General features: G+C 49.2%; 1 protein-coding gene across 2 annotated transcripts in view; it reads right to left on the bottom strand.

The window, feature by feature from the left end:
- The window catches only part of Ccdc88c (coiled-coil domain containing 88C), a 127596-nt gene that overhangs the window by 69958 nt on the left and 43991 nt on the right, over positions 1–13647 (bottom strand). For both annotated transcript variants that reach the window (XM_038337617.1, XM_038337618.1), the window contains exon 4: positions 11655–11724. In XM_038337617.1, coding sequence (XP_038193545.1) covers positions 11655–11724 — 70 coding nt within the window. The remainder of the gene's footprint in view (positions 1–11654; positions 11725–13647) is intronic.

Here is a 13647-nt window from a genome sequence, read left to right as displayed (position 1 = left end):
TTCCTGCTTCATGGAAAAGTCTGCTGGATACTATGGGCCTGTAGGCTGAAGATGGGTACCCAAGTGTTACAGAAGATCTTTGGGTGACTTTCCAGGCAGTGAGATGTCTCTGTCAATTCTAAAGTTTTGGAAGTTGCTTATAATATACTTCTTGTTTCCTTAGGTAATATTATATCCTTCTGGGGTCTTTGATGGAGTTGAATAGTTATAATTTTTCTTAGTTATGATAAAAGATAAAGTAGATATAAATATTGTAACTGTAATTCTTGCACGATACCAGTTTTATTATGTGTAATTTAACTATCTTAAAATTAAAACCTTCCTTTTTACATTTAGACAGAAAAGGGGAGATGATATAGGATTCCCCTATGTACACTGTGAATATGTTTTATTACCATTGGTTAACAAAGAAGCTTCTTTGGCCTATAGCAGGGCAGAATATAGCCAGGCTAGAAGAGATATATAGAGAGAAGAGGCAGGCAGAGAGATGCTATGGAGCTGACGAAGGAGAAAGATGCCAGTCACCAGCTATAACTTTATCAGCAGGCCACAGCCTCGTGGTGATTCACAGATTAATAGAAATGGGTTAATTTAAGATGTAAGAATTAGCTAGAAATATGCATAAGCTATTGGCGAAACAGTGTTGTAATCAATATAGTTTCTGTGTGATTATTCAGGTCTGAGCAGCCGGGAGTAACCTGCGAGAGCCTGCTAATTCCTGGCCAAGACTTCACTGAACTCAATTCTGTGGTATTAGCATGGTTGTCAAGGCTCAGAACAGGGAGCTAGGAGATCACTCCTCTACACCGCCGAAACGCCTCCCAGCCTCGGGTGGGGCCCGAGGCCATCTCCTTGTTCTCAGTGACACATCAGAAGATGAGGTTCAGTGATGTGGACCCATATATGATGGCCTTCTTTTTGCCCAAAGACTCTAATCCACACACTACCATGTTCCCTTCTTATCATTGAGGGGAAAAAAATAAGTAAATCAAGCCTTCCACATTGGTTCTAATTAGAGAAAAAGGGAAATTCCATGTCCAAGAGCTAATAGCTTCAAGTCAGGCCAATGGGATGCTCTGGGCATCCCCAGTCACCATGTATCTCCAGTAATGAGTTTCACACATTACTGGCAGGCAGAAGACCCTTATGAGCCCTTGGGTAGTCACAAAAGCATTGGCTCCTAGCCCTACAGTGAGAGGTACATAGCTCCTGCTTCCATGCTGACCTGCCCCTATCACTGGACCTGGACAAGGGAAGAAAATGCTTGTGGAGCTTGAGCTCGTGCAGAAAATCTTTATTCACGTCCAGGACCAAAGGATCTAATTGTAGCGTCCTTCAGAATAACTGAGACAGCTCCAGCGATGCTCTGGAACAGCAGACTACAACAACAGGGAGAGTGGTCTCGAGGAGTGGGGGGGGGGGGGATGACCCAGATGGGAGGAGCAAGCTCTGTGCCGGTGACAGCTCACAGTACTACTGTAGGGAGGACTTGGGTGTTCTCACCAGGGTTCAGTGTTTGAGTGATGGGCAACCTAAGGGGCCTAGGTTGATCAATACACACTATGAACGGACCAAGATGTCACGGTGAGGTGCATTCAGTCTGTAACTGTCAATGAAAAACAAATCTAAGTGTGGAGTGAGTGCTGGATAGGCCTGCTGCCAGTGCCAAGAACACAAGCAAGTGTTCTGACAGCAAAGGGTTTAGAACCCTGCACAAATGTGAGGGCTCAAAACTACACTGAGGGGCTGGAGAAATGGATCAGCAGCTAAGAGCACTGGCTGCTCTTCCACAGGACCCACAGAGCAGATCACAACTGTCTGTAACCCCAGTTCCAGGAGAGCTAATGCCCTCTTCTGGTATCCATGGGTACCAAGCACATGAGTGGTGCACAGACATAGGAGACAATATGCCCATATATACAAAAAAATAATTAAAATAAACAACAGTAAAACCCAATGAGGTCAGCAAAAGAGCAAGTGTGGCACTCCCTCGGCACCCTGCCATCACCCATGTGCTACCCCAAGCCACTCATTAACTCAAGAAGTCACCAGAATTAGGGAAAAGCTAAGGAAGAGCTAGGCATGCATGGGGCACGCACCTACGGCAGCACTGGAGGGATTGAAGCAAGGAGGACCATGGGTTCAAAAGGCTAGCCTGGGATACATGGTAAGACCTGTTTCAAAATAAGACAAAACAGCGTCAGCAGATGGCTTAGCAGGCAAAGTCACCTGCCACCAAGCCTGATGGCCCAAGTTTGAAGGAAAGGACTGAGTCCTCCAAGTTACCCTCACCTTCCACACTCACGCTGTGTGGCAGCTTCCTCACATGAAGGTACACACAGAGACAAATAAGTAGAAATGTAATGTAAAAAATTAAAAGACAAAAAGGCTAAATGTTCTCTCTGTAGAGCATTGTTTGAAAAATAAGGATTTTTTTTTTCTTGCAGAGGGGAACAAAGGCTAAAAAAAATAGAGAATTAAGCTTAGGTTAAAAAAAAATTCCTAAATGAAACAATGGAAATAAAGCCCACTAGATATAAGCAGGGTCCAAACCCCAAGTGATGGAGGAGTGTCTGTGTGTTACTTTCATTGATTAATAAACTGCCTTGGCCCTTTAAGAGGACAGAAAATTAGGTAGGCGGAGTAGACAGAACAGAATTCTGGGAGAGAGAAGGCAGACGCTTCAGGCAGTCTCCATAGTCAGTCGCCATGCTTCTCCTCTCCAAGACAGACACAGGTTAAGATCTCTCCTGATAAGCGACCACCTCGTGGTGCTACACAGATTACTAAATATGGGTTAAAGGAAGATGTGAGAATCAACCAATAAGAGGCTGAAACTAATGGGCCAGGCAGTGTTTAAAAGAATACAGTTTCCGTGTAATTATTTTGGGTAAAGCTAGCTGGGTGGCGGGACACAGCCCGCCGTTCCATCTACACCCAAGTCACACCCGTGCCCGCCTGGTGCTCAACAATGGCAGGCTGCATGCGTTCACCTGGCAGATTCCTTCCTAGGGAAAGCCTGGAGTGAACACTGAAGTCCACTCCTCCCTGCGGCTATTGAAAAGCAGATGCCCGTTTCTTTCAAGATTCCACTAGGAAAGAAAAGCGGCTATTTTCATAAGTCTCCCAGGTTACAGGCTGAACTAGTTTCAACCCACAGAAGACTCTCCCAAGTCCCTGCAGGCAAGCGGGCTGGGTAACCCAATCGGCGCCCGAGGACAACCTGCTCCCGGCCAGCTCCTACTGTGCGCTGGAAGCATAATAGACAAGTCCTCTGAATGCTGACGACATGGGCACAGATGAGCAAGCCATCAGCTTCAAAGGTCTAATGGGCTGGAAAGATGGCTCAGCGGTTGGGAGCACTAGCTGCTCTCCTCCTGGACACAGATTTGGTTCTCAGCACCCACTGCCCATAACTGCAGTTCTAGAGGATTTGACACTCTCTTCTGGCCTCCATGTGCATACACACATGTGGTGGATAGACAGACACACAGACACACAGACACACACACACACACACACACACACACACACACACACACACAGGGGACCCAGAAAAAGGACTTCTAATTTGCAGTGCCAGGCACAGGAAACACCATCTGCAAACGTCCAGAGGTAAGAAAGCACGTTTCTCAAATTTTGAATGTTTTGAATTTTGTGGTTAAGCTTACTGGAGTTGGTTTCCACAGAGACGGTGCTGGGGGTGAAACAATATCATTTTCTAGGCCAGATGATTCACAAGCAACCCCAGGCAGTGAAGTCAGACACCCACTCTACCTTAAGTTTTGTGAAGGGAACCCCAGAGAGTCTGAGTCAGTGGTGGAGTCTAAGAAAATCCCACTAGCTTGCTTACAGTCTGACAGAGTCAACCAGTTTGTCCCAGTCAGCATGGCAAGCAGCAGACAAGCCGATCAACAAACGCACAAACCCAGAAGATGCACACAGTACCTGGCTCCAGGTGCAAGAGGAAAGCATCTGCTCTCATCCATGGTGTGAGGGTGGATGGACAGCAGCAGCAGTTATTCTGTGGCGCTGGGCTAGCTCAGAGGGCTAGCTCAGGAGTAGACAGTAGCAGCCAGTTATACCATGGTGCTGGGCTAGCTCAGAGGTGTGAGGGTGGGGCGGACAGTGGCAGCCTCGAGGAAGGTAGGAAGGAAGCACTGGGGATCTGGACAGGGTCAAAGAACAGCAGGGCAACTCAGCCCTGCCTGGCTAACTTAGCAAGCTGAGGACCTGCAAATTAGCCAGGTTTGGGGGGAGGGGGCTTACACCCAAGAGTACCGCCCTGAGCCTGTAGAGATATGCTTCAGCCACTATCACTGTACTTCAGTATCATGTACTATGGCTACCATTTGTGTTAACCCCAAAACAGCCCCGGAAGGACATTATCTCCTCCATCTTACAGACAAGAAGGAGGAGGCTGAGTCAGAGCTTCAGGCTGCCCCCAGCCTGCCTACCTCCCCCCTAGCAGCCCAGCACTTACTGATCAAGTGTTTCCCCACGTTCACTCACTGATCTGAACTGTTGCAGATCAGCTAAGATAACAGTGTTGGTTTCCACAGATAGATGCCTTTCTTAGTAATTCTACGTTCTGTTCTCCCGACTTTACATGCTAGGGTGGACCACTAACTCTGCTTTCCCTGGCTTGCTGTTTAAGAAGTGGTCGTTTCGTAAGCACGATTACAGGGCTGTCCCGTTTGTGAAAACAACAGTTTGAATGTGATTATCAACGGTCCTCATGTATATCCAGGGGCTCACCCAAGAGGCTGGCTCTGGGACCTTCCTGGAAGTTCTGCCTAACATGAAGACAGTGATTTGCTATTACTTAGACAGAATAGCCTTCCAGGGTACTACCGTGGAATCATGCACAAAACTGCTCATGTGTGGGAACATGGACAACCTGTACCATCCATGCCCCACCGAGGGGTAAGGAAGCAGGCTCACATTCTGGGGTGGGGATGGGGTTTGGTTAGATTTCTTAGTCACTGAATGTGATTACACATGACACCCACCCGGCACCAAAGAAACCATACAATCCCCTATTTGTTTATTTAGCCATTCAACAAACATTATCAACTAGAGACTTTGGTGGGCACAGAGCTGCACTTCTGTGTGGAATGGCGCAGAGCTGCCCCAAGTGTCCCTGACCAACCACACACCCCCATCCCAGTGTCTCTCTCTGTCTTACATATTAAATCTGTCCTATGCCTCTGAGTGCTCTGGTAAAACCATACAGGACAGAAGATAGGTGTCCCCAGGTTATGCAGAGCCATTGGTAACCACAGGAGCCCTCAGGACACCCTCCACACCCCAGCCTGTTCCTACCAGCCTGGGGCCACAGAAGTTGACAGAAAATTCACCAACCAAAGAATATGAGAGGAAAAAAACATCCACACAGTTTGCCCAGGAGGAGACGAGGGGCCGTGCAGCAGGAACACATCAGAGTCGAGGGACCTCCCGGCACCAGATGGAGAACTCTAAGCCCAGACATCAGGGAAAGACAGAGACCTTTGACAAACAACATCTCCTCCTTCAATCTCCTCTTCCGACTTGGCCGGCTGCAGCCACAGAGAGCAGAACTTCTAGAAGCCATGGCGGTGGTGGCTGAGGCTCTCTCTGTGCTCCACCACTCCAGGGAGTTTACTAAACAAAGCTTGGTTTCCAAGCAGGCCCCGCTGGCCAGAGGGCTGGCCCTGGGCTACTGTGCCGGTATGGGCACGCCAGGAACCAAGCTCCATCTGTTCCTAGGAGGCATGGCATGGGCTTCTACTGTCCAGGCCACCAAGCCAGCACACTGCGGCCTGGCAAAGGGACACAGGGAAGGCAGGAGCAGGCTAACAGACCCTGAGAACATCAGGATGCTATCCCTGAACTGCTCTCGAGAGTCAAACAGGAGACACCAGAGTGATCAAAATTCCAGGAAGAGTAAGAATTTTTAAAAATTTACTATTAGCTATTTTTCTCACTGCTGTGACAAAGGGTGCACTCAGGCTCACGGCAGAGCAGGTGTGGCGGCAGAGTGAGGCGCCTCTCACGCTGCCTCGCTGCACCCACACTCATGAAGCAGACTTGATTCAGTCCCGGACTCCATTCCACAGCATGGCGCCGCTCCTACTCTCTCTGGAAACCCGCTCACAGACACACTCAGGTGTTTCCTAGGCGGTTCCCAATCTAATCAAGTTAATGAAGATTGGCTATTAACTCTATGTTTTCCCCCTCCTCGTTCAAACAGCTTAAGGTTTTTGCAATCTACAGGCAGCGGGACCTTTGTGGGTAAAGATGCCTGTGACCAAGACTACCAAGTTGAGTTTGAACCCTGGACCCCTACATGAGGGGAGGAGAGAACCAACCCCTAAAACGTCGACTTCTGAGCGGAGCTATACATGTACACCGCGGCACATGTACACACAAAGGAAGTGTAATAAGTAAACGAACAGGATTAGCAGGAAAGGCCTGGATAAATGAAATAAAAACACGGGCAGGCTGGGGAAAGGGCACAAGAACGGCTCAGCAGCCCTGTGGAGACTCTTAGTAGCTTCACCACCCCACAGCAGTCGGTTCTGAGGAAAGCAACCTAGGTAAGAAGGCCAATCATGACAAGCAGAGCCTGGGCCATTGCAGGAAGCAGCCGGTGAAACAAGCACACCTGCCTTGGTACCCGCAGTTGGTTGTGCAGAGGGAGGTTGCTGTGGGATCCGGGAACTTCAGGGCCATCCCTGAGAGGGGTAAGGAAGTATGGCTGCCTCAGAGCCTGCCTCAGAGCAGGGTTGACTCCTGCATATCTCCAATCCTGAGCTCCTCCCACCCCTTCACCCCTCTTCACCTCCATAGTCTGAATGGCCTGTGTGTTGAAGGGCTAACCCCAGAGTGGGACTGGTAAGAGACCGAAGAGATGGTGACTAATGAGAGGTCTAAAGTTAGGTCACTGGGGCATGCCTTGACCCTGGACATTTCTTCCTCTGCTTCCTGGCCCTTGTGTGGGCAGTTTTGCTCCAACGTATGCTTCAAGGTCCCAAAGCAACTGAATTAAGGGCTGGATCATCCCAACATGATCCAAAGTAGACCGGCCCCCGTATAAGGCGATCGCTCGTCTCGAGTATTAGTTCCATGACAGAAAACAAGCACTACTTAACTTCTCCATTAAGAATTCATCAAAGCTCTGCCCAAACACCACCTCCTCCATGAAGCCCTTCTGACTTGCTCGGGTAAGATTAATTATGCCTCTCTGTACACAGAAGAAGCATGCTGTCATGCCGGGATACCCATCATTATGGATTCTCCTCTTTCACCTCCCTGCTCAATACACACTGAGGGCTTTTCTATGGCTCCAGGGCCCCTGGATCCAGTACAGGGAGCATCTGAGCAGCAAAGGCTGAAGAGCAGGTTTGGGCTGAGCTCCTTCTGCAAGTCTCCAGCCAAGAGGCAGCCAGCCAGGATGAAAAAAGATACAAGGGCATTTGGGTCTCCTTGGGAGGGTCAGAAACCAGGCCTCTGGCTTCCTTAACCGGAGCAGCAGACATCACAGGACCCCACACTTGGCCAAGGAGGAAGGGTATACACAGAATGCTCTGAACCCTCCATGAGCCCCGCCTGCTGCTGGAGACCTTTCTCAACCACCACGCCAGGAACACTTGGGACCAATGGCCAAACCACTGACAGCTGGTCCCAAGAGTTGCAGCTTGTATTCACAGACAGGTCCCTATGGAGCACACATACGGGGTTGCAACCCCTCCACGGCGGCCCCCACCCCGGAATCTGAACTGACATTCAGAGTCAACATAGCAATGGTGGTGGCAGGTCCTGCTTGGGAGCTATGGTCAAAAACCCTCAAACATAACCATTTGCATGGTGTAAGGTTTAAACACGGTTACCTAGGAGACCTCCGTGCTGCATGCATGTCTCTCTCTCAACAGGGTCTCTGCACCTTCATGGCTCCTTCCCTTCTATTCTTGCTAATGCAGATGAGATCAGCAATTTATGAGTATGTAAACCACCACTGCGCTTGGATACAAGCCTTGGACGAAGAAACCAAGTTCTCTTCCAGACCGTTCTTTGCGGCATCACAGAAATTAATTTGCTAACCCTCTGGCTTCTTGTCAGACAAATTCCGTCTTTCCGTGTGGGGAGGGGCACAGGGGCAGGCCTAGGTGCTGAGAAACCAGAAGTGTCGTGTGCACCCCCCACCTCATTCTACAGTCAGAGCTGATGTGGGCCCTTGGTCTTCATAAGGCTTCTACAGAGCACGCTTACCAGGAAACCAGAGGGGCTTGATGGTTATGCAGCTGGAAAGCTAGTGTGGCTCTCTGGGGGCCATCTTGGGCCTAAGGAAGAGACAGCTGTTATGAAGCAGAGATTAAACACCACCCGAGTGACCTTTTACGTATCCGAGTCTGTGGTTAAACAACTGTAGGAAGCCCTAGGAAGCTGTTAAAAGGAGCAGCACATGGAGAGACAGGAAGAGGCGGGGGCAGGCCTCCAGCACATGGGCTGTGACTCTGCGTGTTCGCCAAGAAGTTATTTCACTCCAGACCCTGATCTAGGCACAGCCTATCCTCTCAAGGGAGCTAGGAAAGAAGGGAAAACAGGACAGGAAGAATGGGACAGGCTGCTGAGGGACAAGGAGGCCAGGAGGGCCTTGCTGAGGAAGCTCAACAAGCAAGGACTTGAAAGGGTCTGCCCCCAGGGTGCCTGAGAGAGGAGGCAGCAAGCAAGAGAAGAGCAGCCAGTGGCACCAGGAGGGTATCCCACAGGGGAATCCACACTATTTGGGATCAGAGACATTGTTCCATTGTGCTACGTGTGCCAATAACACAAAAGTAACCTCAAACAGCAGAAAGCTATGATTAACAGCATGGTGTGAGCCTCTGCCAAAAAAAAAAAAAAAAAAAAAAAAAAAGGTTTAAATGCGCCCCTCATTAGATGCAGGAGACAGGAGTGAAAAAGCCTATTCTCTCTACCCCTGGGCAGCCACTCAATTCCTTTAAAATGCTAACCCCGTTCTTTGTTTAAAAGGAAACACAAAATGCTTCACACATCTATTTTTAAAATTTAAAACTGAAAATACAATTCCATAAATACCGCCTGGGATTTGTGTTTGCATCTTCTTGCTGGCAGATGACTCCCGCCATCCCCCTTGACTCTCAGAACCCCTCAGGAGCCCTGTCAAACCTACTCATCCGTGTGTCGTGGGGAGGCCACCTCTGCCCTCAAAGGCAGCCTGCTGAGGCCCCTGTCTACCATGTTATTCAGGCCTGCCTAGGTCTCTGAACTTAGGCGTGAATGCCGTTTTTTGTTTTAATATGCGATGCTCACGGTGTCTCCCCATCACTTCTCCTTAGAGCTGGACCTAGAGTCTCTGGAATGGGTGAGCATTGGTTCTGTATCACAGAGAAGCCCTGGGACCATTCACCTCGTCTGCTGACCAACACTGAAAAGCAGTACCCCATGGAATGATGTGAGGGTTATACAATTCTGTGCACTTTTGGGGAAAAGCACTAGCGTGAATGATACACTTAAAACTGGGGGGAATGTGACAAATGAAATTATGCAGATAAAGCTGGGTTTTGGTTTTGGTTTCAAATCAGGCTGACAAAATGGCTCAGCAGGTAAATTCATTTATCACCAAGCCTGATGACCTAAGTTTGATCCCTGGACTCTCTATGGTGGAAGGAGAGAACCAACTCCTGCAAACCGTCCTTTGATAACCACATGCCTGCCATGGCCCATCTGCCTCTGCCCCCCCCTTAAAATAAATAAATATAATTGAAAAAGAATCTACTTTTCTGTGGGTACTCTGGGTTGGTGCCACACAGGAACAAGGACTTGTTTTCCCTAACATGGATACTCTGTCTCTGGTAGGGGTAAGGGACCCTGAAGAAGAGAGACAAAAGGCGTCCAGATCTGGAAGCAACAGGAAGGTGAGGAAGTGGCACAGATGACAGGGGGGTCAGGCAGGGCGAGGAGAAAATGTTTATTACGTCGATCCGTTCACCATTGCCAGTTCTCTCAGCACCACGTGATCCAAACAGGTTCAATGTTGGCAACTGCCGAGCTGGGGTGCGTGCCACAGACAGGAACTCAGGCCCCAGAGAGCCTGAGCTGCCGATCAGCTGTTCTGCTTATCAGCTAGCGGCAAGGGTGTGTGCATACATAAATTCCACACCTATAGAAATGGGAATGACATTGACACACCCCAGAAGCACACTGTCATTTCCACACTGTTCAAAGGCTGGCACAGGAGCAGGTGTTCTGTTCTCCGGCTCCTCCACTGCCCTCAAACCAGACAGAACGGCAGCCCTTGCTGGCACAGCCAACCTTACAAGGTATACCCCTATCTACTGGCTAACATCAGCCCCTCATCAACCTGGAAGGCAACAGTTCCCCATCATCACCGTTCAAGTCTCATAGGACCCAACTGTCCCTGAAGTTCAGGGGTGGCTGGACAGACCACAGCTGGCATTCTCCCTCTTTTTGGAGGGCCATAAGCTGAATCCAGAGTCGGGGAACCAAATGCCCCCGTTCCTGATGCAATGGGATAGAATGGGGAAGGTCCTCACAGGCAGGAGCCACCAAGCAACCTGGTGGACATGGAAGGGCCACCACGTCAAGCTGCTCATGAGCGCTTATGAGCCAGTGCCAAGGATGTCTTTTTTTGGGTGCACAGAAAAAAAAAGAGGTGGACATCTTGCCAGCTGGAGCCCAAAAGGAGTGTCCTACCTACTTAAGCTGTCCAAGGTCGAGCTGCCAAACGAACTGCTGCTTTAGAAGTCATGTCCTTGACTGGTCACTGGGTTTATTTTTCTTCCAATATCACGGCAACTTAGGGACTGTCCCAGTCAGGAGAAAGGTCAGGCAGACCCCGGGAGGCCAAGAAGCAGCCCACAGAGGGAAGCTCCTTCCGTGAAAACTGCTGGCTCTCAGGACCCCCTGGCCTCAGCCCATCCTGCAGGCCTCGTTCCCTTGTTTGTCCTAACACCTCATGGACTCCAGAGTTCAAAGCAACCAAGGAACAAGGAACCAGCATGAGGAGCTCGGACCCCAGGGCGCACACTGGGTGCCGCAGCAAGACAATGTATAAGGGAGGCCACCCACCACCTTTTCACCTGGAAATCACCTGCACGTGGAATGAGCTGTGCTGTGACCCAGAAGGCGTTAGGAGGATTTGCCACTTTACAGACCTACTGAGTCCCAGACCAGAGGGGCTCAGAACCCTTGCCCACGAGGTGCTCTCAGTCCAGCGAGGGACACGGGACAGGGGAGAGACGCTGGCTCCCAAAAGGGTGCTTGCGTCCAATCTAGGGACGCCATCCATCACACTGAAATGGGTGCCGTGTTGACAAGAGTGGGGTCTGCAGAGGCCACCACGATTCAGACTCCCAAAGTCAGACCCACATTCTCAGAAGGAACACAGCAAAGGCCCGTCTGTCTCTGCATTGCATCTGAGAGTGGAGAGGGACGTACTCTCCAAGGGAAGAAATGCATGCTTGGCCTAAAGTCTCCGGACAGTAAGCCACCCTTTAAAGCCTCACCAAGACCATCACGTGTTTCACAGTGCTGGCTTCGAGCTGGCAGCCAGAGCTGTGGCTAACAGCTGTCCAAACTGATGGCATCGCGCAGGCACTACAGAAGGTGGGAGGTGGGGTGCTTGCACTCACCAGACAGTGGATCTTTGCCAATCATCAAAACATTGGGCAAATTCATTACGATCAGCTGCTGGAGAACTTCCTATAGAGACAAAGAGAGAACGACACCATTAAAGAAGACAAGAATAAAGAGCCATTAGGTAAATCACAGCTAATCAAGTCACTAGAGAAGTGTGCAGCCACTGTGTGGCAACCGTGAAGGCCCTAAATGATAGGATGAGCCATTCAACACAGACTGTAATCATTCTGTCTTGCTATCAAATAAAAATGGTGGCTGCATATGTAGAAACTTGCAGGGAGAGATGAATGACATGCTAGGACTAAGCCTCTTTTCAAAAGCTATATGGAATTGTTTTTGTTCCTATAGTAGGTGCAGTTAAAACAAAATAGGGAATAAATAATGGAGATGCTACTGAGCCTTTACAAGCTGAGGACGGGAGGATCCAAGCATGGGATGAGGCTTTGGGGCAAGTTCTAGAAGAGATTTTGTTTTTCCCCAGGGAGTGACTTTCAGCCCAGTCAGAAAAGGTGGCCTTGGGCACAGCTGCCTCCTGACCTGCATACAAAGGCCCCTGAAAGAAGGTGGGGCAAGGCCTCCTATCTGTGGGTCTTTTAGGAGCTGTGCTCTGACCAGTGGTGGCAGCACTGCCACACACGGCGCAGGTCATTCCCCGGTTTGGGCAGACCCATTCTTCCTCCTTGCTTAGGACTGCTTTTTACAGATCCAGAAAAGAAAAACCCAAGTCCGGAGCTCCAGTACTCAAATGAAAATTGAGGCATGGCAGGGGTGGGGAGTGGCAGCAACAACAGGTGGATCTTCAGAGATCACCAGCCAGCCTAGTAGTGAGCTCCAGATTCAGTGAGAGACTCTGACTTGATGATGATGATGAAGATGATGAAGAAGAAGATAAGTGGAGTGATAGAAGAAGACATCCAACATCACCTCTGGCTCCATGTGCATGTATGGGGAGGCACACATGCACACACACACACACACACACACACACATCAAAAGAAAACTCCGGTTTTATGGAAGACTGGTGGGAAAGAGTGGGTGCCTTTGAAAAGGGTTTCTACTGAGATACAGTCTGAGTCCGACTTCTCTGCTGCTTGGAGGGGAGGCGGAGGCTGTATTCAGTAGGCTTCCCACTGGCATTTGAGAAACAAACCCAGTACCAGTCAGTACACAGCTGAGCACCTCAAAACCATCTCAGAAGCATGAGGTGAGACACTTGACAGTGGGGAATATCTAGTACCTGGGCTCACATGTCATCTTGCTGACCACAGCTGTCATCTCAAACATACTTCGGTGGCAACACACAAAACTCTCCCAGCACAGGTCCAAAGAGCACATCTGGAGAATAGGGCTTTTAGGACAGCATGCCCATCCTTTTAGGCAGCTCCCTCTGTGGGGTCTTAGCATCAGGCTACCCTGGGAGATCAAGACCATCCTTGACAACCACCTGCATTCCAAGTCCTGGTGGCTTTCCTGCCACCTTGTCCAAACCTCAAACCTTCATGCACCCTTCTATAAATGACGTGAGTATAGTAAGCAATGCTTTCTTCACCGTTCTCAAGGTAATCTGTCAAATCTCCAAGCTTTACTTTTGTGCTAAAATAAGCAAATATCATTACAAAGCACCATTAGGAAAACTGTCTTTCGAAACAGGAGGCTTAGATTCATTTAATCAGTACTTCCTCATTTCTCTTAAGAAAGATGTTATTTATGCAATAGAGAAAAAAACGGTTTATGTCATGGTGGTGGATGCCAATAATTTCAGCATTCAAAAGGGTGAGGCATGAGAATTGCCGGGAATTCCAGACCAGCCTGGGCTACACGACAAGACCCTGTCTCAAGAAAACGGTAATAAAGAAACAATATTTATATACAGGATTTTTTAAAAGTGTTCCTTGTAAAACAGCAGGAGTCTTCTAAGACCTAATTCAATGAAAGAGAAAAAAAAAAAACCACTAAAGGGTCATTAACCAGTTCTCTTAATGGAGC

The sequence above is a fragment of the Arvicola amphibius genome, chromosome 7, assembly GCF_903992535.2.
Source record: "Arvicola amphibius chromosome 7, mArvAmp1.2, whole genome shotgun sequence".
In the NCBI taxonomy this organism is placed as follows: Eukaryota; Metazoa; Chordata; class Mammalia; order Rodentia; family Cricetidae; genus Arvicola; species Arvicola amphibius.
The sequence above is the reverse complement of the archived record's forward strand: the minus strand, read 5'-3'. Positions and strand labels throughout refer to the sequence as shown.